Source organism: Psammomys obesus, unplaced genomic scaffold, assembly GCF_907164565.1.
Source record: "Psammomys obesus unplaced genomic scaffold, mPsaObe1.curated_primary_1811, whole genome shotgun sequence".
Classification (NCBI taxonomy): domain Eukaryota; kingdom Metazoa; phylum Chordata; class Mammalia; order Rodentia; family Muridae; genus Psammomys; species Psammomys obesus.
Window position 1 is genome coordinate 474508 of NW_026596034.1, and position 24947 is coordinate 499454.

General features: G+C 43.5%; 1 protein-coding gene across 2 annotated transcripts in view; it reads left to right on the forward strand.

The window, feature by feature from the left end:
- Positions 1 to 6: 6 nt before the first annotated feature.
- Tbc1d9 (TBC1 domain family member 9) overlaps positions 7 to 24947 on the forward strand; it is a 109356-nt gene continuing 84415 nt past the window's right edge. Inside the window, exon 1 of one of the 2 annotated variants that reach the window (XM_055621027.1) lies at positions 7 to 761. In XM_055621027.1, the coding sequence (XP_055477002.1) occupies positions 632 to 761 (130 nt within the window). In that variant the 5' untranslated portion in view covers positions 7 to 631. Of the gene's footprint in view, positions 762 to 20599; positions 20826 to 24947 lie in introns of those variants that run through there. The other variant, XM_055621028.1, reaches the window with a different exon arrangement.

Consider the following 24947-nt stretch of genomic DNA (forward strand, 5'->3'; position numbering starts at 1 on the left):
CACACACACACACACACACACACACACACACACACACACACACACACTACACGCAGGCAGGCTCTGCGAGCGGACAGCGTCTTCCCCGCTGGGATGGGCGTGGGGCCCTGCGCTCCGCACACGGTCCCCACCTGGCTCGCGCGGAGCCACCGGCGGTCACCAGGGCTCGCGACGAGTGAGCTGGGCTGTCGTCATTCACTCGCAGCGTCCGGAGCGTCCTTCCAGCTTGCTGCCCGTGCTCGCGGTATCCACGAGCGGTGATCTCGGGCTCGGCAGCTGGCGAGCACGGCGGCCTGGGGGCCCCTGTCTCCGCACAGCTCGTCCTTGAACGCGGCCGCGCCTCGCGACCTAGCCCTGCCGCTTGCTCGCACCGCTGTGGGCCGGGCCGGGCTGCGAGGCTGCGCGCCTGGCGAGTGCGGCACCGCGGGGAGGATGCTACTTGCTCTGTCCCGATCCCCGTCGTCGTTCCCGACTGCTCGCTGGGTCTTTTTCGCGGGCCGTGAGCCGCGGGCCGCAGCCTGCTGAAGGCCGTCGCGGCCGCCGCCCCCACGGCCGGGCGAGAGAGCGTGTGCCCGGGAGTGCGCGCCAGTGTGCGGGCCCCTTTGTGCGACTGCCCGCGGCCACCGGGACCATGTGGGTGAATCCCGAGGAGGTGCTGCTGGCCAACGCGCTGTGGATCACCGAGCGGGCCAACCCCTACTTCATCCTGCAACGGAGGAAGGGCCACGGGGGCGACGGGGGCGGCGGCGGCGGATTGGCGGGTAAGAACCGGGCACTGCGGGAGGCTCCACCCGGGCCCCTGGCTGCCGACACCCAGGATGCCGCCCTGTCTCCGGAGCTGGACAGCCAGCTCAACCTGGGTGCCTGGAAGTCATCTGGAGTTGTGATTCTTCCTCTTCCCTCCCACCCCCATCCCCCGCAGAGAGGAGAGAAATGTCGATTTCCTGACCCTGTAGGGCGATGGGGTCCTGGGTGACCCATGAGTGAGTTAAGATGAGCAAAGCGATGAGTAAATGGAGCATTACCATTAAGAATTGAATGCCGTATTGCAAACCCTCACCCTTTAACATATTTCTGAATGTATTAGAAGAGAGATGGACGGCAGTTAGGTTGGCCTCAGCTGTCTTTATGTGCAGTCACAAGTGTAAAGCACCTTTTTGTTATCAGGGAAGCAATCTGTTAAGAAGCTGATGTGGTCACTTCCTATATGCATATGACCTATGAGGATGAATAAGGGAAATGGAATTCTTTTGTTGCATGGAATAAGACATAAAACAAAGCAAGTTATTTGGTTCTGGTGGTAGAAAGAATTAACCCTATAACTGAGTTCTAACTAGTTCAGTTATTTCTCAAACTTCTTCAACAAGGTGTTATCAAGATAATTAGCGATCTCTGATAACCCGGATATTTCTGTATTAGGAAGATCTTACTGTATTAGCAGGTTTGCATAAGGGGAGGTGACATAGGGAGAGTACAGCTTTCCTTTTTGTTACTAGACTTTTATTGCAGCCAAAGTTAGTGAAAGAAATAGATGGCTGACTAGAAAAGAGACTTCAGAAATGGGATGGACAGTTGACATCTTCCGAGTTGAGACTTTAGATTTCGCAGAATGTGGGTATTAGGTAAATTGCTCCTACAATGGCCTGCTGTGAAATGAAAGTTCTTGTTGAGGTATATAACTGATGTTTATAAACTGGTTTTCTCCACATTAAAATTCAGGTGTTTTCCAGTAGAGCACATGCTAGCATTCTTATGTTTTAAATATCTGGCTGCTGCAAGCCATGGGTAACCTGATTTTTTTTTTTTTTTTTTAACTGTGATACAGAAAATCTGTAGAGTTGCAGATCTTGTTGAGAAAATTCTGACTAGAGATCGGTCTTGTAATGCTCCTGTTCACTTTGTAGAAGGTCTTGAACTGGGAATTTTAATGTATTATTTACATTGTAATTTGGGGATGTAGGTAGATCACCTTCCTTTAAACCTAAGACAACATATGTCAGTAAACTCCATGTTGACAGATGGCTTCCTGTTGAATCCGACTTTCTGGATCATGTGCTGAGAATCCATATTTCCCAGCCATTTGCACTAGGGATGAAAAATTAGGCAGGGGTGGGGTGTCTTCTTTTTTTTTTTTTTTTTAATTTATTCTATTCCGATATTTAGAATTGCAGTTGGGAGTCTATTGGTATATCTCATCTTATCCACTTAGAATCTGTCACTGATGACTTAGTCTCTGAGGATAAAATTCTATCTTTTTAAGTTGAGAACCCAACTGCTTTTGCAGATGCCGTTTCTGGAACAATTGACATTATCTTGGAGAGCACAGACATTCCTGCCAATAAAAGCTGTTTCCAACCAATGGTGGTAAAATGCCTGGTCGGATAAATTGGTACTCTCTCAAATGTATCAGGGATGTCTTGGAAGCAGTTGTACTATGTCTCGAATGTAATAATGTGGGATTCATTCATTAAATTGCTAAATCATTAGCAAGTGTTTATTGGCAACATCAGAAGTGCCAATGTCATGATGCTTGCAGCCTAGTAGAAGACAGATGATGAAACAGCTACATAAATCCATTTGAAGTTACCAATGTGGAGGGCTCCAGCCAAAAGGCAGAGGTCAGCTTCCATGGAGTGAGGAGTGTTTACTGAACACTTAGAAGACAGAGGCTAGGTTGGTTTTCTCAGTCAGTGAAAGTAAAGCAAGGCAGGCTGTTAGTATCATAGCAGTGATTTCACCAGAGAAATGAATGCTGGAGCCAGGGAGGAGGTGGTCCATCCTGCCGGAAATGGGGATCACATCAAGAAGGGTGGGCATGCCTGTCCATCCAGCTTCAATCGTTCTTGGGAAAAACAACCCAGTGGAGCCCAACAGAAGCCAACTGGACAGGTAGGCCTGGTGATGTGGCCTCTTGACGTCAGATTCCCAGGGATGGAATGGAAACTCAGGGGTGGCTGGGGGACTGAAAATGGCCAGCCTAGGCTTCATAAAGAAAGAAATATATGCGCTGTTAGGTAGTCTTGGCCACTGGAGCCAGGGTAGCAGTGGGGAAAAGGAAGAAGTCCCTTACTAAGCAGCACTTACCTGGGGCCTGAGGAAAAAAGGATGGGCATGTGAAGACAGGAAGAGAGTCTTTGGTGGGTGTCAGGGTGGGAGACTTTCTAGAAGATCTTAGGACTTTTGTACAATGAATATTGAGGTAAAAGGAAAACCTGTCCGACTAGAGCTAGCCAGGAACATTCCACGGCTGGTCCTCGTGGTGATTGCTAAGAAGTGAGGGTTGGGCATGTGGTCCACTGCTCGGCATCTTGCCTAGCAGGCACAAAGCCCTGGGATTTGATCAGCAGCACCATATAGTGGACTGTCTAATCCCAGCACATCAGAAGTGTAGGCAAAAGAGATGAGGAGGAGTTCAGGGTCAGGCAGTGAGATGGCTCCATGGGTAACGCTATTTATGGCCAAGCTGAGAAACCTGCCCTGGACCCACACAGTGAAAGGAGGACCCATGTTGTCTGACTTACAACTGTCTGTAATTCCAGATCTAGGGGATCTGTTGCCCCATTTGGTCTTCCAGGCACCCAAACACAGACAAGCATAGACTCAACAAAGACACGTGCTCAAAAATAAAAACAATAAGATCTTTAAAACACACTTAAAATTATCCTTGGTTACATAGGTTCAGCCTAGGCTACATAGACTGTCAAGAACAGAAAACAAACAGAGCTTGTGGCTCTGGTTATTTGCTTTCTGTACTGTGTAAAAACCATTGATTCGTACACTGACATCTGTTATATTGTTGGTAAAACCTTGATGGCTCATTGGGGTCTTATGGGTCTGCATCTTGTAGCTGTTCCACATTCTTGTTCTTTGTAATAATACCGACTGTCTCAGTTAACTTATTTTCTAACTTATGAAGTTGCTAACTTTCTCACATACTCAGTGGCCATTTCGAAATGCTTTGTGACATGGCTGCTCAAATATTTAGCCATTTTTGACTGAGTTGTTTTGTCCTTTTCTTAGTGACATATAGGAGTTTTTAAAAGTTCTCGAGATGAGGTAGTTGTTTGTGTAAGTGTGACAGAAACTTCATTTCCTTTTTTACTTTTTCAGTTCCTTAATGAGAGCAAGTTTTTCATTTTAACATCCAACTCCTTTATAGATTCATTTTCTTTTACACTGAGACCAGTAACTTAGTCTTTTCCTCCTAGAAAATAAAAAGACAATCAATCATCTGTGTTTATGTCTAATATTCACTAGAATTTAATTTTTGCATATCATATAACATGGAAGCTATGTTTTACTTAAGAACTGTGTGTGTGTGTGTGTGTGTGTGTGTGTGTGTATACACATATTTAATCTGGCATAATTTGGCAAAAACTTCATTGTATCCTCACTGCTCGATGGATCTGCTTTTATTTTGAAGCAAGAGCCTAAATGAATGTGGCCTATTTGACGCCTTGTCTACTAGTAAAATTTCTTCTAAACCACACTGTGCTTTTATAAGAGTTTCCAGTCAGTAGATCAAGTAGAACTCATCCTCATATCTTGTTCTTTGTTCATTAGGAATTTATTGCCCAGTCATTGACTTTCACAGTTCTTGATGTTGCACAATATTTTAGAATCAGTTTAAGTTTTACCCAAGAAAACAAAAGCAGCAACAAAGACTAAAACTATTGAGATTTTGAAGTTTATATCGCATCTACCTCTCAAGGAAAAATGTCTTTATTATTTCAAGTCTTCCAAACCATGAAATTACTATTCTTTCTTTAGATTCAGTAAGATTTCTCTGACTAGCCTGGAGAGGGCTTGGTAGGCAAATTGCTGTGCAAGCCCAAGGACCTGAATTTGGCTCTCCCAACACCCATGTAAAGATCTTGAGGAGGAACTACTCACCTTAATCCCAAGACTGAGAAGGATCCCTGAGACCAAGAGCCAGTCTAGACAATAGCTGAGGTCCAGCTTCAGTGAGAGACCCTGCCTCAAAAAATACATTTGGAAAGCAACAGTAAAAAAACACTTGAGGTTGCCTGCTGGCCTGGTAACACATGCTTTTCTCTGCATAAAGCATACTTTTTTGTGTGTGTAGAAGTTTTGCTATCTCACTAAATTTATTCCTAGGTAGGAAATATTTTTAATTCTATTGGATATCGTGTCTTTCAAAAAACTTACTTTGTCTTTTGTTTGGACCTAGAAATAGTCAAATAGTTGTATGACTTTATATCCAGAAGTTGTCAGCTTAAAAGACTTGTACTTTATCTGAACAATCTTTTGTGGTTCCAATACACATAATCACAGTATCTGATAATAGTAAAGGTTTTACTTTTTCAGTTTTGGTAATTCTTTTTTTTTTCTTAGTTTAATCATTTTTTAAGTTTTATTTTTCTTATTTATATTAATTACAGTTTATTCACTTTGTATCCCAGCTGTAGGCCCTCTCCCAATCCAACCCTCTCTCCCTCATCTCCTCCCATGCCCCTCTTCAAGTCCACTGATAGGGGAGGTCCTCCTCCTTTTCCATCTGACCTTAGCCTATCCAGTCTTATCAGGACTGGCTGCATCATCTTCCTCTGTAGCTTGGTAAGGCTGTTCCTCCTGCAGGGGTTGGTGATCAAAGAGCCAGCCACTGAGTTCATATCACAGACAGTCCCTGTTCCCTTTACTAGGGTACCCACTTGGGTACTCAGTTGTACCCACTTGGGCTACATCTGAGCAGGGGTTCTAGGTTATCTCCATGCATGGTCCTGGGTTGAAGTATCAGTCTCTGAAAAGACCCCTGTGCCCAGATTTTTTGGTTCTATTGCTCTCCTTGTGGAGCTCCTATCTCTTCTAGGTCTTTCTATCTCCCCCTTCTTTCATAGATTCCCTACACTCTGCCCAAAGTTTGGCTATGAGTCTTAGCATCTGCTTTAATACCCTGCTGGGTAGAGTCTTTCAGAGGCCCTCAGTGGTAGGCTCCTGTCCTGTTTCTTGTTTTCTCCTTCTTCCAATGTCCTTCCCCTTTGTCTTTCTAAGTGAGGATTGATCCTCTTACCCCAGGTCCTCATTCTCATTTAGCTTCTTTAGGTGTACAGATTTTAGTGTGTTTATCCTATATTATATGTCTAATATCCACTTATAAGTGAGTATAAACCATTTGTGTCTCTCTGTTTCTGGGATACCTCACTCAGGATGATCTTTTCTATATCCCACCATACCTGCAAATTTCATGATTTCCTCATTTTTAATTGCTGAGTAGTATTCCATTGTGTAAATGTAGCACAATTTCTGTGTCCATTCCTCAGTTGAGGGACATCTGGGTTGTTTCCAGGTACTTGCTATTACGAATAAAGCTGCTATGAACATGGTTAAGCAAATGTCCTTATTGTGTATTTGAGCATAGTTTGGATATATGCCTAGGAGGGGTATAGCTGGATCTTGAGGAAGCACTATTCCTAATTGTGTGAGAAAGCGCCAGATTGATTTCCAAAGTGGTTGAACAAGTTTACATTCCCACCAGCAATGGAGAATGGTTCCCCTCTCCACATTCTCTCCAGCATGTACTGTCACTTGAGTTTTTGATTTTAGCTATTCTGATGGGTGTAAGGTGAAATCTCAGGGTCATTTTGATTTGCATTTCCCTGATGACTAAGGACATTGAACTTTTCTTTAAGTGTTTCTCTGACATTAGATATTCCTCTATTGAGAATTCTCTGTTTAGCTCTGTACCCCATTTTTTAATTGGATTACCTGTTGCTTTTTAACTTCTTGAATTCATTATATATTCTGGATATTGGCCCTCTATCAGATATAGGGTTGGTGAAGATCCTTTCCCAAACTGTAGGCTGTTGTCTTGTTCTGATGACAGTGTCCTTTGCTTTACAGAAGCTTTCAATTTCATGAGGTCCCATTTATTGTTTGTTGCTCTTAGAGCCTGTGCTGTTGGTGTTCTGTTCAGGAAGTTGTCTCCTGTGCCAATGAGTTCAAGGCTCTTCCCCACTTTTTCTTCTAACAGATTTAGTGTATCTGGTTTTATGTTGAGGTCTTTGATCCACTTGGACTTTAGTTTGGTGCACGGTGATAAATATGGATCTATTTGCATTTTTCTACATGTAGACATCCAGTTAGACCAGCATCATTTGTTGAAGATGCTGTCTTTTTTCCATTGTATGGTTTTGGCTTCTTTGTCAAAACTCAAGTATTCGTAGGTGTGTGTGTGTTTTTGTAATTCTCAAACAGCTATGAATGGCACAGCGATTTTACATGCCTGCATTCCACAGCTACATTCTTATTGTCAGTATGTTAGTAGTTCATTCAAAATGTTTTTTTTTTTTTTTTCTATTTTCATCTTGTAAAGTCTCAAGTTACTTAGATGTATAGTTCCTTATTTTCAGACACCCTGGGCTTTCTCTTAATGAAGCTAGGTTGGTGGTCCTATGTAATGTGATCCCAGTGCTTCACAGGGAACTAGCCCCCCACCCCACCCCATGCCATCCCTGAAGGTGGGCTTGCCTTCTGCATTAGCATACTGTGCTTGAAAAGAGCAGGAAATCTACAGCTGCTGAGCAAGCAGCTCCTTGTTCTCATTTGGTCAGGGCTAGTACCTTCAGTGATCAAGTATTTCATAGCTTAAAAACTCCTTTTAAAACTGAAATCCAGGGCTAGAGAGACGACTCAGAGGTTAAGAGCACTGGCTGCTCCTCTAGAGGTCCTGAGTTTAATTCCCAGCAACCACATGGTGGCTCACAACCATCTATAGTGAGATCTGATGCCCTCTGCTGGTGTATAGGTGTACATGCAGACAGAACATTGTGTACATAATAAATAAATCTTTAAAAAATAAAAACTGGAATTCAGCTGGGTGTGGCAGTGCAGGCTTTTAATCCCAGCACTCAAAAAGCAGAGGCAGATGGATCTCCGTGAACTTGAGGCCAGCCTGGTCTACAGAGTGATTTTCAGGACAGCCAGGGCTACACAGAGAAACTCTGTCTTGAAAAAACAAAATTAATTAATTAATTAATTAATTAAAAAATCGAATTCTGTAATTACAGGGAGTTTGTATGAGTATCCATCATAGTTAGAGTTTGGACTATTTTTTTTTTCCTAGGAAACTGTATTCTTCACCTTGAAAAACTCACCTTTGTCTTGACTTGCTTAACTATTCGTTATTATAGTTACAAGGATTTCTTTGACCAGCGGATAGGTTCTTTTGAAATTTTACTATTTTAAAATTTAATTTATTATTATTATGATGATGATCATCACTTATGTGTGTACGAGCGCATGCATGTGCACGGAGGTCAGAGAGTTGCTTGTTGGGAGTTGGTTTCCTCTCTCCTTTGTTTCTGATTTTGCTCTGCTGCTCACTGCTGGCTGGCCGGCCCTTGAGTGTCTCAGGGAGACTCTCTGGCTCACCCTGAAGGAGCCTTGCAGTTACAGACTCTCCTTTGGGCCTTGGGCCTTGAATTCAGGTCATGAGATTCTGCTCTGGATCCCTGGCTGGGCTGAATTCACTGTGAAGTCCAGGCTGACCTGCGTCAGCCTCCAGACTCCAGGGACTACGGAGTCAACAAACTGCTGCTTTAACTTTCATCATCTCGTGTTTTAGGTTCTTATCAATAACACGTGCATGGTGAAGCATAAACATTCCAGTACACTAAATGCTTCTTGGTTTGTTCTACCTGTTCTGCTCTTTTTATTTATCTTCCCTGCCCTGTGGTGGGATGTGAAAGCTATTCTTTTTCAATGTTATGTTTGTTAAAGGCTCTTTTAGCTAAAACTTTTGAATGTATTCCAGCATTCCTTTAGTGGCAAAACAAAGGGGAATTACAGAAGAATTTTTGACTTAGCAATATATATTGTCAGCTATATTTATTTTGTTTTCTAACTTTAACAGATTCTTTCCAAATTTTATTATTATCTTTGTGTGTTTGAGAACCACCCCCCGAGCTGTGTGTGTAGTGTGGTGTGTATGTGTGGTGTGGTGTGGTATGGTGTGTGTGTGTGTGTGTGTGTGTGTGTGTGTGTGTGTGTATCTGTGTTGGGGGGTGTGTGAATACATGACATAGTGCATGTGTATAGCTCAGAGAACAATTCTGGATGTCAGTTCTTCCTCTACCACGTCGCATCTGGAGATTGAACTCGGGTTGCCAGGCTTGTATGGCAAGTGCTTTTATCCACTGAGTCATCTCAATGGCCCTGATTTTAACTTTTTATTGAGGTTTTTTTAACTGGAGATCCTTCTACTCAGCCTGAGTGCTGGAATTATAGGTCTGGACCACTGCATCCAGCTTAATAGGCATACTGATCCTTTTCTTCTTTTAATCCTTTTTTATAATAAATATCCTAGAATACTTTAACTCCTTTGTCCCTAATCCTCAAATTGTTATAACGTATTTCAATTTCTTAGTATATTTTCATCCCAAGAGTATATCATTACTGTTACTAAAAATTATCTTAGATTTATTTTATGTGTGTGAACTTGTCTACATGTGTGTCGGTGCAGTACATATGGGCCTGGTGCCCACAGGTCAGAAAAGGACATTGGAACCCCTGGATGGGTGTGAGCCACCAAGTGAGTACTGCCCTGACCACCAGGTACTCTGGAAGAGCAGCTGGTGGTCTTAGCCACTGATACACCTCTAGCTCATTAGTGATAACTTTAGGAGTATTCAGTTATATTTACCACATTTATGTTTTTTGTTGTTTGCTTAATGTTCTTCTGTCTTTGAGCTTTATTCTAGAATCATTTTCTGTTTCCCCAAAAGTGCCCTTTCCTCTCTCTGGGAGCATGCTGGTGGGATTTCGTTTTCATGCAGACTTTTATTATGGTTTAGATGTTGTTCATTGTCTTGAGTTGATTGTTTCTTTTGAAAAGCAGGCAGACAGTCCCTCGGAATTTGTCACTTTGTTGTCCCTATGTCATGTATTCTCTACTTGCTTTTAAGATTATTTTCTTTAGCATTGTTTTTCTGTTTTTTGGTGTTTGTTTGTTTGTTTTTGTTATAATCAAGACTGGTGGCTTTCTTGTTGGTTGTTGCTGTTTAAGATGGCTTCATCCCAGACAGAGCCAGGCAGAGCCTTCACCGGCCTACCTGGGAATGCCACTGTTTGCACCAAATGATGGGAAAGTCTTCCTGTGATAACCTGTCAATCAAAGATGTCCCAGGGCTGGGGGAGAAGCAGCAGCACCTGTCTTTAAAGCCTGGATTGATTTGGATACTAAATAAATGCTTTCATCTTACAACTTAAGTGTTATCAAAGTTGCCACTTTCAGGAACATAGCAACTCACTGATTATTTTTTCTTAAACATGCAGATATTCATACAGTGTTTGTACATTATATACACACATATATGCATATATATATACATTTATACATGTGTATATCACATGTTAAATTTTGTTTTAGCTCCTGATTGAAGATAATGATTTCATAACTTCTGTATGAAATAGTCCATGACTATGTGACACTTGGCTCATAAAAATTTTATGAGTGAGTGCTACCAGCAAGAAGCAGTCTTTGCCTCAAGCAGCTCTCCTTTCCTCCCTCTGTTCTCATGGTCACCCATGTAAATGTGCCTTAAGACTTTCCTCTCAAAGAGTCAGTGTGGACAAATGTATAGAGGATTTGACAGGATTTTTGACATCACGTAAGTGCTTGCAAAGTAACCTAAGAAAACGAGTCAAGAAACAAGCAGCTAGACGCTTCCCTGCGGTTATACGAGGAATCCCAGAGTGTGACAGACATCCAGTCCTGTAACACTGCATGCACTGTCTAGGCTGGTTGGTTCAGACAGGACCCACTCTATAAAGGTCGGGGTTCCCACTCATGTCTGTTGGAAACTATATACACGTCAGGGATGTGGAGCTGGGCGGTTTATTCTCCCAGCAGTGGTGGTACCAGCTCAGGTACCACCCTGAGCTGAAGGCTCCCGCCAGAGCTTAGAAGCTGAAGGCCAGGCATCGCAGTGGCGCTGAGCACAGGATGTGCTGGAAGCAAAGCAGAAACACCCAAGATAGATCACGGTTGTCTGTGCCTCTGGGCTCTGCTACAGGAGCAGATCTGAGTCCCTGCTGAGGGAAATAGATTCTTGTATCCTATGGCAGAAAATCGGACCACAGACACACGGTCAGAAATAAAAAACAGTTATTAATAAAGGGAAGGCACTCCTGAGAACAGGTGAACTGAGGGAAAACCCCAAAATTCTGTGCCAGGAGGTGTCTAGTACACATAAGTCGTACCTGCTCCCACATTCCCCTAGCAGCCTTTCTGGCGCAAGCTCTGTCTGTAACATGAAGCCCAGGGAAGGAAGGCCCTGCAGTCTTTCTGCAGACTGGTCTGAGCATGCGCAGTGTGTTTCCTGCCACCTTTCAGGCTCTCCCGCTGCCTTCCTTCATATGCTCATCTTGGCATAGCTCTCCGCTCTGTTTTCGGCCACGCTTTGTTTATGAAGCAGACAACATGTTGCCCCTGCTGTGGCCAATGTGCTTTGCGAAGCTTCTCTTCCTGCATGAGTTCCGCTTGCTTGCTTGTTTGTCTGCCGTGCAGCTAACTAGCCTCTTAGCATCTGCTTCGAAGAGTCTCCAGGACATTATCAGGAAAGGTAGAAAGCCTCCCTGGCTGTGTGATGAGGCTGTACGCGCACAGCTGCGTGTGCTTGCAAGCAATGAAGTCAGGGTACAGCAGAGATCTGCCCACCTAAGCTTATTGTGGACCTACTCAAAATAGCCAAGCAGGAGAGTCATCCTCCGCACCCATCGGCAGACGAATGAATAAAGAAAACATGGTACACAGACACAACGGAGCGTGTATAGAGAAGAATGAGTTCTTGTCATTTGCAGGAAAATGAATCTAGTTGTAGGTTGTTGTGTTAAACAAAATAATTCAGATACAGAAAGACAAGTACTTCGGGTTTTCTCTCATCCATCACGTGTGGAAATCAGAACGGTAAATACTAACAAAGAGAAGATGACCTGGAAGTAGTAGAGGGACAGCTAAGGATGGCAAGGGAAGATCGGAGGTAGAGGAAGCACGGAAAGGGTGGTTGGGAAATGGGTCCATCCAAAGTGCAGCATCTGTACATATGGGCTGCAGCAAAACCCACTAATATGTATTAAGTGTAGTCATAAATCTATAAAAAGAGCCTTATGGCTGTCTGCCCGTTGTCTTCCTCCCCTGGCCTGTGGTCTCAGGTAGATACTGAGGAGTAATTGCTGTAATTCACCAGTGTGTGAGTGGCTGAAGAGCTCTGCAGTTTGGGAGGGAGGTGGGGGGAGGCAGATGAGGGGTCTTAAAGCATCCTACTAAAGTAAATGGCTCTCTGTGTATCATTAAGGCAATGGTACAGTGACATCAGATGTATAGGCTTTGCAGAGAAGAGAATTTGAACCAACAACTTCATTGTTTCTACTTAACTTATTCCCTTCCTTTCCCTCTTTCCCTATCCTCCCCCTCTGCCTTCTATGTGTGTGCCTCTTCTTCCATTTCTCACCTATTTTCTTTCCTTCCTCCTTTTCACACAAATGATTCTATCTGACACTGATGAACAGGGATGGGAGAGGACTGGGTGGGAGACAGAGGAGCTCAAATCAACATCAGTATCTCTTTCTCTTTCTCACTGTTTATTTATTTTATATGTGCTTTTCCTGCATGTATGCCTGCATACTACCTGTATGCCTGGGGCCCTCAGAGTCAAGAAGAGGGAGTCAGATCCCTTGGAACTAGAGTTATGGATGTTTGTGAGCCTCCATGTGGGTGCTAGGAATCGAACCTGGGTCCTCTGGAAGAGTAGTCAATGCTTTTAACCACTGAGCCACATCTCCAGCACTCCCTTCCCCATTTCTCTCATTGTATAGTTAGCAGAATCAAGATTTTCAGACCTCCCCAAAAGCTGAAACAGGGGACTCTGGAAGTTGTTCATCTCCTTTTCCCTGTCATCAGTGTCATGTGTCTCTCCTCCCTTGCCCTCCACCCAATCTCTGCTGGGTATGTGTTCTGCAGAGCTCAGAGGACAGCCCAATCACTTTCTATTGTGGCTAGAGGTAGAGTTTGTTTTAAGTGGCATTTCAGTTTTACCTTAAGTTATTTACACATATTTTTGGTGAGCTTAGGTTGCTGGATTTCTGAGCAAAGGGATCCATCCAGCAGCTCTGGTAGTGGTATAGTGGGTTCCTCTCTCTTAGTCAGTTGAGTCAGAGGCACAGGTCACAGGAACAAGAGCTCTTGTTGTGTTTAACATGTCAGCATCTGGGGAGAGTCCCAGGTTGATGCAAATGAGAGAAAGACAACAGTTTCCCAGGTAGGCAGGGGCTTGGTTTTTCAATGTCATTGCATGTGGCTATGAGCCCTGTCCTCTCTGTCCTAGTTCCTTATGTATGGTGTGCCTCATTAATGATGGTGCATCCTCTACCTGTGGCACAATCCTTAATATTACAATGAGGTCGAGGCTAGCCCACAGTGGTAGTCTATTTGTACATGTACTTCTTATTATGGAGGAAGAGCTAACACTGATTTACAGCAAGCTGAGTTAATTTAATATTGTAGTAAATTTGCAGAAAGGCTGACCGACTTCAAAGCCATTGTTAGATTAATCTTTTGCTGGGACCATGACTTGTTCTGCCCCTTTCTCTTTGCTTTTCTCTGTGTCCTCTTTCCCAGCAAGCTTGGGGACCACATTGCCTTTGAAGACAGCTTTCAGTTGTTTTATGTCTCTTTGCCTCTGTCCTGCGTGACCCTATTTGTTTGAAGCCGCTTTAATTCTCAGAGCCACAAGGCTGTCTTAAACCTCCACTGCAGCCTTTGATGAGAAACTTCCATTTGGGGAAAATCAACCCTTCTGATTTTGATTTGGAAGCAAGGAGCATAAAGTCAGGTGAACAGTCCTTGGAGTGAAGCCAGTCTGGGAAATGTAAACCGGAACTCACTTGCTTTCTCGGTCTCATTATTCTGCTACTCACCAGGCAGGTGTTTGCTTGACTGAAGGTCAAGCGCAGCATGAAGGATTAATCTCCGTTTACAATTCAGACAAGAAAAGTGAACTCTGTTTATCTGTGAGATTAGTGACATTAAAACTTAATCCCAGGCTTGTTCTATAACTCTTTTGTCCCATTTTTATTGGGTTTGATACATGTCCTGGGTGTGCACATGTGTGAACGCGGGTTGCCAGGCGTATGGCCAGCATCTTTCCCCACGGCTGCTCTCACTTGGCCCTTCACCTTTGATCTTCACCTCAGCCCTCTGAGAACTAGAATTTCAGGAAAGCATTACCACAACTGGCCTTATCACTTCCTCCTAAAAGAAACTGCATGAATTTCAATAACTGGAAAAAACATTTGAATCTCTACTAATTTAGTAGCTAAGGTAATCTTTAATAAAAAACAATCAAGGGAACTTAGTGCACTTACATGTAGACTCTGTAACTAAAATATAAGGGGGGAAATGTGAGTTCACTTCTGTCTCACACTCTCTGTTTTAATACATTGACCTATCAGTTCCTACAATGAAAAATGTAGGACACTATTTGTAGAAACATCTACACTAAATCTTCAAGTCTAAGTTGTTTGAAGCTACTGTCATTGTCTTTTTTCATTGGTGTATGATTGCATTATTATTTTTTTTTACTAAAGTTAACAGTTACCATGGAAGAAGCTTAACAGAGGTGGATATAGCATTTATATAAGTTCTGTGTTTCAGGCCTTCTGCTGAGACCTTTCCATAGATCCACTAATTTCATTTTTTAACAACCAATAGTTTTGGTACTCCTCCTGTGACCACTAAGGAAGCTAAATACTCAAAGAAAGTACATCTCTTTTCCGAAGAGACCCTGCTAGTAGCAAACACTAGTTGGATTTATACTTAGTTTTGACCAAGATTAGAAGGAAAGAGACTAAACAGGGAGAAAAGGAAAGAGGAGTAGGGAAGGGGGCCTGAGAATTCCAGCCAGGGAGCTAAGTCAGGTCAAGCCTCAGAAAGGAAGCCTTAAGTATGCTACTTAGGAGACAGGTTATGTGAGGCTGTGCCTTCCCCTGTTGTCACTGGCCAGAGGCGGCCATGCTTTACATGTCTGAGCCTTCTGTAGCTAGACGGGGCAGCTGTGGTTAAAGCCCACATTCCCTATTTAAAGTTTTTGGAGGTCAGTCCTCTGGAGAAAGAATGGCTAACCACTCTTGTGAACCTGTGCTTGCAGCCAGACTACCTCCAGCTTCTCAAGTAAGGCTCCCATATAACCTGTCATCTTAGGAAGACACGCCCCCACCTCTGGCCTTTACCTTTGACCAGCCCTTAGGCCATTCGCTGTTCAGATGACCTTCTTTCCCTCCTTACTCCCCTGGCTAGACCCAGTTTCTTCTCTTTCCTCAGCCCACTTGACAGCAAATCCTGTGGCATCTCCATAGGGTGTCATGCAGTTTTGTTTTTTACATAGCAATAAATCCATGGTCCATTGTTCAGACCCTATAACCTGGTCATGATCATTATAGTTGCAGAGTGGGTGTTTGCCCTCATGAAGGCTCCAGGACACCTCCTCATTTCAGGACCTCGGTTTGCACGCTTCATGGACATATTCATCATGGCTTGTGATCATTTCCCTTTCTTAGTATCAGCAAAAACTCCAGTTAAAGGTTCTGGAGAGGTGGCTCAATAGTTAAGAACTCTTGATATGCTTCATAGACTCAAGTTCAGCTACTGGCTCATCACGTGGCTCACAAACTCCGGTAACTTCATCTCCAAAGGATCCAATATCCTTGTCTGGCATCCAAGAGCATCTGCACACATGTGCACATACACACCGACATGCATACACAACACACATACACACACATGCACGCACACACAATTTAAAGTAAGTTTTAAAAAAACTCTGTGTGACCAACAAAGAACACATCTTTACTGTTCATATGCCTGTGATCAACTTTCATTACAGTATTTTGAGCACTGAATATTGCAAAGCCCTTTGGGGCAGGGGAGTATTTTTTACTCTGATGAACTAGATCATCCTTTTAGAGGACCCACAGTCCTAACACAGAATGAAAGAGAATATTTTCCTCTGGCCTCTGGGTGCACACAGGCACATGGATCCAGCCACATATGTGCCTTCCTGTAGAGCTCGCACGTGCACTCACACACACACTCAGAAAATAAAAAGCTTAGGAGAGTGGACACTCTCTTAGAGGACACTCGTCTTTGGAAGGACCTGGGAATGTCTTTGGAGCAAAAGCACCAGTCATCTTGGAAATGCTGTCAGAATCCCGTGTTCTCACACAAGCTTCTTTCTTATAGCATCTTCTACTTCCACATCCTTCAACATTCTTTCTTCCATATTCCACATCTTCCATAGTCCACAAAACAAGAATCAACAATCTTGGAATTCAACCACATAGCCATCAGCTCTGTGACAGCATGGATCAGTGTGCAAATGAAGGACCTTGCTCATCACTGGCAGATTCTCCTTGGGTTCAGAAGAAAGGAGAGGGCAGAAAGGAGGGGAAAGGAGACAGAAAAGCATTGCTTACCATAACTGTTCTGGGTGGGAAATGGCCTGACCTTTAATCTCCATAAGGCAGAGTGACTATTGCATTTGTCTTTGTAGAAAGTACAAAGCATCATTTATAAGTCACACGTAGAATCAGACAGAAAGCACATGTAGTCCCATGCACCTCAACATACTGTGTTCCTCTAGACTCTTGAGTATCTGGTTAAGGCAGGAAGTGGAGAGAAAGCCACCAGCTGTTATCTGGAGCCCTTGGTCTCACCTATAGACACAGGCAGGACGATATGGCTTCAGGGAAAAGAGTGTGTAGATACGGGCAGTAAGGACTTAATGTTGCTTGGTTTCCTGTCATACAGTAGTTTCTGAAATTAATAGGCAGCAGTTTAGTTCCGTCCTCTCCAGAAAATGCCTCTCATAGAGATAAGTAAAGGAAGGATTACTTCCGGGGTATTATTAACTCCTGGCATTTAAAAATCAAATAATTGTTTGAAGGAGAACAAGGGGAGAAGGGGAGGCGAGGAGAGGGATGCATTGTAAAGGTCAGTTTTCTAAAATAGTAAATAGTTTTTAATTGCACAGCAAAGCTTCTTTCTCCAGATAGTTTGAATAACCACGTGAGCTTTAATTATCCTACCATAGGCATATTTATAGTTTTTGATTACAGAAGTATGTTTTTCCATTATGAACAGTGCTTTCAGTCTCTCTAAGAGTATGAGGTGATGGGTGAAAATTGACATGTAACTCCATCAGTAGGGGGATAATGAGAGCTGATTAAGACCAGGGTGAGTAGGGAGTCTGTGCCCAGTGGAGGTGGCTGTCATTCACACTAGCAGTGGAACAGTGACTCTGTGATGCAGGTGATGGTCATAATTTACAGAGCTGGTTGGATGAGGTTTTAACCAGTGTAGAATAAGCGATGGCACAGCATTAAATCCTTATTTTATTTTAGCTAATTAAGTAAGGCCTTAATGGGAGCAGCACAGGCTTTATTTAGGACTGGAAGAACAGGAGTGAACCTGCAGGAAGTGCCCTGATTGAGAATGGTGTCCTGATTTTTCAAAAGTTTTGCAGGAGGCTGAAATACCTCAATGTCTTACTATTCAGGGATGATGTATCATCTAATACAAACATGCCTGCAGCAGTGCAAGGATAGCTGTTCGTGTTCAGCTTTCTTTCCAAAGAAAGCCTGTGACAGGTCTTTGACAAGACTGGCAACTGCCCATGGAGACTTGTGTCCTGGAAGTCAGCTGCAAATATTAAGGTCTAATCTACCCATCCTAACCCCATTTCCCTTTAATAACTCAAAGCCCATTACATCATATACATTATTGATGTGCTTACCAGGGTTCTACTAAAGTTATAGTTTCTGCTGGCATTGCCTCAGGGGACAGCAGTCTGGTGATTGTGGCCTGAGCAAACCGAGCCCTGGGCTTACAGAAAGGCGTCCTTGCTCAATTGTGCCACCAGGCAGTGCAGACACCTAAGAGGCTCTGTGTGGTAGATTTCACTGCTACCTGACCGCTCTTTAGGTAGTGTTCTGAATGCCTTCAGTGCTCAGAGGGGTAGAATGGCTCAGTTTCCCAGCTTCCAGCTCTGCATATGTAAAATGACATTCCGTGGTGCCTGTACGTTGGTGCTTTTTACATTTACATTTCTTGATGTCTCACTAGACACTGCCACCACATTCCTCACTGGTCTGGCTGACTCTGGAAGTTTTAAATGACGCCCCATTGTCCTACTTGAATGTGGGATGACTTTTGCTTGGTCAGGTACCTTTGATTTCAAGAGTCCCCATCTACACACAGCAGGCTCTATGTAGTAAAGGCCTCAGTTTTCAGTGTAGACAATGAGAAAAAGCTACTCAGGATGGTTGCTGGGCTTAGTAATTGTATCAGAAAAAAGCTTTTCAGTGCCTTGAGTAAGAGTAAGACATGGGCTAAAGCTCTGTGAAGTTCAGGGAGAGAGAAATAACAGGGGTAAGGCCCAAATGCCTATGTACCAAAGGCTTTCTTGCCAGCCTGTGGTGCTACTGGGATGTCATGGAGCCTTTAAAGAAGCAGGACCTACCATGTTCCTGTGAAAACTCTTCTCTCCAGTTTTAGGTAATTCAAATTAAGATCATTGGTCCATACTCAGAGACCAAAAGTCAAAATCAAAACAACAAAATGACAAAAATGAAAGCAGGAGGATTATTTGGGAAGAGGATCAGTGGGTGAAGGCAAGACACATGACCAAGAAACAGGGTAAATATGACCACAGTACATTACATACATGCATGATTAATGTGTTACTAAAGATCAGTAAAAAAGAAGTAGGGCCTGGTGGAAGGAAGTTAGGTCATTGGAGGCATCTCTTGAATCATATTGGGATCTGGTACAGGTACTCATGTACTCTCTCCCTCTCTCTCTTTTCTCTCCCTCTCTCTCTTCTCTCTCCCTCTCTCTCCCCTTCTTCTTCCCCTCTGTCTCTCCCCCTCTGCCTTCATCTCCTTCACTGCCTCTATGAAGGGAGTGGTTTCCATCTCCCCACATTCCCCACCATGGTGGGCTATGTCAGCTCGAGTCAGGCAACCAGGCTGAGCAAACAGACTGAACCGTCTACAGCCCTGACCCGAAATAAATCCTTCCCCCTTGTAAGCTGATTTTCCAGGTGTTTGGTCGTAGAGATGGAAGACTGAGTAACACTCGGGTTAAGCTTTTGTCCTGCCTCATTAGCTGTAATCCATGTGCTGGTAACACATCTCTACAGCTTCCTAATACTTCTAGTCTTGGGCTCATGGAGACTTCAGCAAAGTCTCTATTTGGTAAACCTGTCATAGTAACCCAGAGTGCCTGCTCAGATGCAAGTGAAAGCAGAGTGCAAGAGGGATTCTGCAGAGGGAGGCAGCACTATTGCATCATTGTTTTTTATTCTATTTTGAAAATCAAGAGGAAGGAGAGTTCAGCCTGGTGAGGAGACTGTCTCTCAGCCACATTAGCTGGAGCCTCTTCCCACATTGTCTTCTGGAGAACTTTGCATTCTAAGGTCCAGTGAATTGGCTTTATTCTGCTGTTAGGTGAAATCTTAAATGTCAGCTGAGAGAGATTAAATCGTTAGTGGCAATTACGCAGCCATGGTGATGAAGTTTACACAGTAAATAAAATCCCCAACCAGGAAGAATTAAGGATAGAAATGAAACTAAATTTCTTCCAGAAAGGTCTTCCATAAACCCCAAAACCATCAACAATGCTTTTACATTCCATGTAATTTGCATAATAGGAAATACATTTCTATATTTTCTCAAATACCTATTGGAAGTTAATTGTTATTGCTCTCCCCCTATTTAAGGTTTAAATGCTTCCCTATACATGGCTTGGACAAGGGGAAAGGGTGTTTCTTCGTTCTCTTGGACTGTGGCCCACATTCCTGGTGCTGTTGAGCAGAGTCTAAGGAATGTGTGTGAAGTATGCAGCTCTCACTCTATTATGCACACTGCCTTTCTAGAACAGCGTTTACAGTATTCATTCCTGCTAGCTTCATGGTAGTGGGTACTTGATTTGTTGTTCCTTTTATCGATTTCTTGCTGAGGATTAAGACCCAGAGGCTTTTGTGGGCTAGGCTAGCGCTTTGTTACTGAGACAAATACTGAAACCCCTTCCCCTCTTTTAAGTTGTTTTATTTAATTTAATTTTTTTTTTTTTTTTTTTTTTTTTTTTTTTTTTTTTTACTGTGACGAGGTGTAGCCTTCTGTCCCAGGCTGTCCTTAGTGCTCCATCTTAGTGCTCAGCCTCCCCACGTGCCGGGACTATTGGTGTGTACCACCATGCCTAGCTTAGACAGGGGGTCTTAAAAATCATTTTCTATGGAGAAAGAATTTAATTAGAAAAAGGTAATCTTGCTTCAGTGCAACTCAAGTGTGATATTGGAGACAAACAGTCCAAGTCCTCAGACAGAAGCCATCATCGTTAGTTACTGTAAAAGGTGCTAATTTTGCATTTTGACCAATTCATCACTCACCCATTTATGTACTCATTCATCCATTGACAGACAAATGTTGGATGCTTATCACATGTATTCACTGAGGATCCAAAATTATGTGCATCTTCTGTGCTGGAGAGACTCGATTCAGCAAGACTGTGCAGATGTTAGATACCGGAAGCAGCCTCTTGGGTTTTATAAAGGCTTCATGAGAGGGGTTTCGAAATATGTGCCCCGTGGAGAGATTTCTTGTTCCAAATTGAGATGATGTCATCACGGACTGTCTACAGGCCCACCATCATAGGCAGCTTCAGGCTGTTCCCAGGCATGGATTTGAGTGAAGAATACTGCCTGCCCCACCCTACCTCCAGCTATGGGCAGTGATGCAAGGGACGAGCAAAGGTGAGTTCAACCCAGGAACTAAAAAGCCTGAGCTCTCAGGGACTAAAAGTGACTGGAGATGCTCATGTCCCTTTAACCTAGTTATAGCAAGTGACTAGGAGCCAGTTTCATATACTAGGTCCTGACACACAGTCACAAGATCTCCCAGTGAACTGTTTGTTTAGGGTGTTTGTGTTGTACATGGTGTGTGCATGCTTGTTGAGTGTGTGCGATCTCAGAGGTTGACGTCAGTGTGTTTTTCTTCTATTGTTCTACACCTTCAACACTTTCATGTATTTGTATGAGACTGTATGCGGTGATTATGCATTATGCGTTATGCTCTATGCACACACATAGAGCCAAAGGGAAGATGTTGCTCTGCTCTGTCACTCTCTGCCATATTCCATTGAGACAGGCTCTCTCAGTGAACTTGGAGCTAGACTGATGACCCCAGTGACCCTCCTGTCTCAGCCCCAGTCACCCTACAGTTACAGACTCTGCAGCCATACCTAGCTTGGGACTCAGTGCCTTCTCCTTTTACAGCAAGCACTCTTACTCGCTGAGTCATCTGCCAAGCCCTCCACCTTAGTTCTTGAGACAGGGTCACTCTCTGAACTGTGAGCTTGTCATTCTGGCTAGACTTGCTGGTCAGTAAGCCTGCAGGGTCAGCACACCTTCAGCTCTGGAAACACAAATGTCTGCTACCATGCCTGGCTTTGATGTGCTGCTGAGGACCTGAACACAGTGAGTCATGTCCCCAGCCCTCCCTATGATTTTTTAGTTTTAATATTTTTATCATGATTTTATTATTAATAATAAAGTACCCTCAATACAGATTTATTCTAGTTTATCAGAATGACCACCCCATGAATGATTAATGTCATCCTGTCGATGATTAATGCTGTCAACATGACAGGTTCCAGAATCTTTAGAATGTCTGGGGGATTTCTAGGTCTGTTTGGTTTACTGAAGTGTGGAAGTACAATCCCATAGGCTGAGGTTCTGTACTGAATAGGATGGAGAAAGCAAACTGAGTACCAGCATCCTTCTGAACAATGACGCAGCATGACCAGTTACAGCAAGCACTTGCCGCCATGCCATCCCAACCATAGGAGAGTTTTGAAAGCTGAGGTTGTCTTGCCTGTTGCTGATGAGGCTGCCACTGGAAGATGGGGACAAACTGCTCAGCACTCTGAGGCTGGGGAGGACTGTCCTTGTATCTATAGTACAGCTCTAGGGTGCCAGCATCAGGCAAGATCTTCCTAAAATACTAACAGACCATGCTGAGCCAGTTTCTTTTTCTGAGTCATTGTGAGGCTCTGGATATTAGGAGAGCGACTAAGAGTGGCCATCTGACCTGAGAAATTAAAGACCTTGACTTAATGCAGCCTGTTTGTCCCTTTTACAAAGAGACTACCACATGTTTGGCTTTTGTGACCTTAAATATTTTAAATTTATTTGAAAAGTATTACCATCTCAATAATGGAGAAATAGCACTTTGCTTTTTAAACTGTTTTTTATGGCACTGGCATACCCAGGTTTTCTTATTAAGGTAATTCTAAGAGTCAAACCACTTTGGAAGGAAGCTATGACCAAGACTGGGAAAAAATAAAATAAAATATGTCAGTCCTTTTGGGGATACTGTGTTCTTTTAAACTCTCAGAGTCAATGGCAGATAATCCAAGGTGAGGGCAGAATGTTGATAAGCTGTGGGAGAGGGACATTCCTTTTATTCATTAAGAATGCATAGCACGCAGAGGTAATTGCTAGAAATGATTGGAGTTTAAAATGGAAGATGTAATAACTTGCAGACACAGTGAGGCCTTTGTCGCTGGGAAGCACTGTGATGATTTACCAACTATGCTGCAACTGAACAGCCAGAAAAAAGGTTAAGTTCAGCTCCTAGCAAGGAGGTTGAAAGTCTTCAGAAAGGGAGAGATAAGTGAGAAAAAGTGAGTAAGAGATTATAAACTCCAAATAGTAATGAGATTAACACATAATGAACATTGAGAATTGTGGGTAGAATCCAGTTCTGAAGAGGAAAGAAGAGAGGACAGCCAGAGGCATGTTTGTGAGAGGACAAGAGCAACAGTTTCAGATCAAATGGTTATGGAAATCCTTTCAGAGTAAAATGAAAAGCAGAATGTACCCTCAGAGCAGGAAAAGATGCTTTGGTAACTGCCGAAAGGTGAAAAGGGAAGCCTAGAATGGAAGTGCTTCTGAGGTTTTGTTAGGGTGGAATGGTACTATGGGTTTCCTGATGAGCTACCACTAAACCAAAGGGTTCTGAGGACCAACAGTGACCCAGACCCATTCAGTAGCATAGCATGTCACTCAGTATTTGTTGACAGACAGAAGATGGAACAGTAAATGAGTTATCCAGAGTAAGCAGACCTCTGACCCAAGCTCAAGTGGAATGAGCATGTCTGTGGTCTTTCATCTGGTCACTTACAGTGTCCACAGGATTAAATGAAAAGAGGAAGGGAATTCAAGCAGGATGCAGAGCCTCATTCCCATGTTTCTCAGTCCATAGGTGTTCCCCTCCATTTTTCCAGAATGCAAATAGATTGGGAAAGTGACAGTGGTCACTGGAGCTTCTCAGAATGTTCCTTCCTACCTTCTGTATGTCACTTTCCAGAAGTTCCTGTCACTATACCTTGAGCATTGGTCATTATTCCTAAAGATAGGCAAACAGACCCCTGGCCTTGTAGGAACTTTAGAATATGGGAGGTGATAACTTCTGGCCTGATGATAGGAGACTCAACCCAAGAGAATAAAGCTAGAATGTAGGCATTGGGTCTCATAGAAGGCTGGCAAAGCTCTAGGTAGATACAGGCAATTCCTACCAACAAGACTATGAGTCAGGAGAAATGGGATGTTGGGTGGTTACCAGAATAGGCATCCATTGCACTGGAGAATAGGTCGAAACACCATCAAGTAAGATGATCCTGCTGTAAGACCACTAACAACATGAGCCCTCCCCAAAGAATCCCTCACAGAAGTTAGCCTGAAGTGCAATCTACTTGTATTTCACATTCTAAAATCATAGGTACCTATACCTGGGGGCTCAGGAAGAGGTAGAAAGGGAGATGGCATCTACTAGACAATTCTTTATAGCCTTGGTAGCTAAACCAGGGTTTGAGACAGCCTAACCAAAATACCCAGCTGCCTTAGTGTATTTCCTGTTGCATGATAATAGATAATTTATAAAGAGTACAGGTGCAGTGTTTGGACAAGTGTCCCTGAAAAGCCAGTTACTGAAGGTTTAGTCCTAGGGTCCTAGCACTCTTGGGAGATGGTGGAACCTCCAAAAGGCAAAGCTTAGTGGAAAGTCTTGTGTCAGTGGGATGTGCTATTGCAAGGGATTCTGGGAAATTTTCCCCCTGACAATGAGATAAGCAATTTGCTCTGTCATGTGCCTCCTACCACTGCCACCTGGTACACCAGCCAGAGATTAAAAGTAGTAGGGTCTGCCCAGCCTTGAACTGTAATTTCTATGATCCAAGGTAAGCCTTCTCACAAGAGTTAATGTCTCACCCATTTAAAGGTAGTAATGTGACGCTAACTTAGAGGTTTGTTTGGGCAGTGGTTCTGGAGGCTAAGTGGTGGAAGAACACCAGTCTCCCATTTGGTGAAGGCTTCTTACTTTAGAAAAATAGGGCTGAAGATGGTCACATGGCAAGATGGACCAGGTGAGCTAACTCAGGTCTCTGCCTCTTGTATTGACTCAGTATCTGGCTGTTTCAGTGGCTGTTGTGTGCATGTGTTTCTTCCATCTTCCCTATTTATGTCATCAAAAACAACAGAGGTAGAGTGTATTTTCCATGCCCACCAATGTGTCCTCTCCATACATGTGCTATTGTATGAAATGATGGAATCCCATGCCTCCTGGACAGAAACTCTCTACATATGCTTCCTCCATCCCTTTCTGGTGTGGTGACCACCTCCTAACATTCAGAACACAATCTTACAACATACTTTCCTCATCTCATATGCAGTCCATGTCACAGCTAGCTTTGGCTGTCAGCTTCACACATCCGGAAAGAGGGATCCTCAACTGAGGAATTGCCTTCATCAGGTTAGCATTGGGCTGTGTTCATGGAGCGTTTGCTTGGTTACTCATTGAGGTGGGAGAGCTCCGCC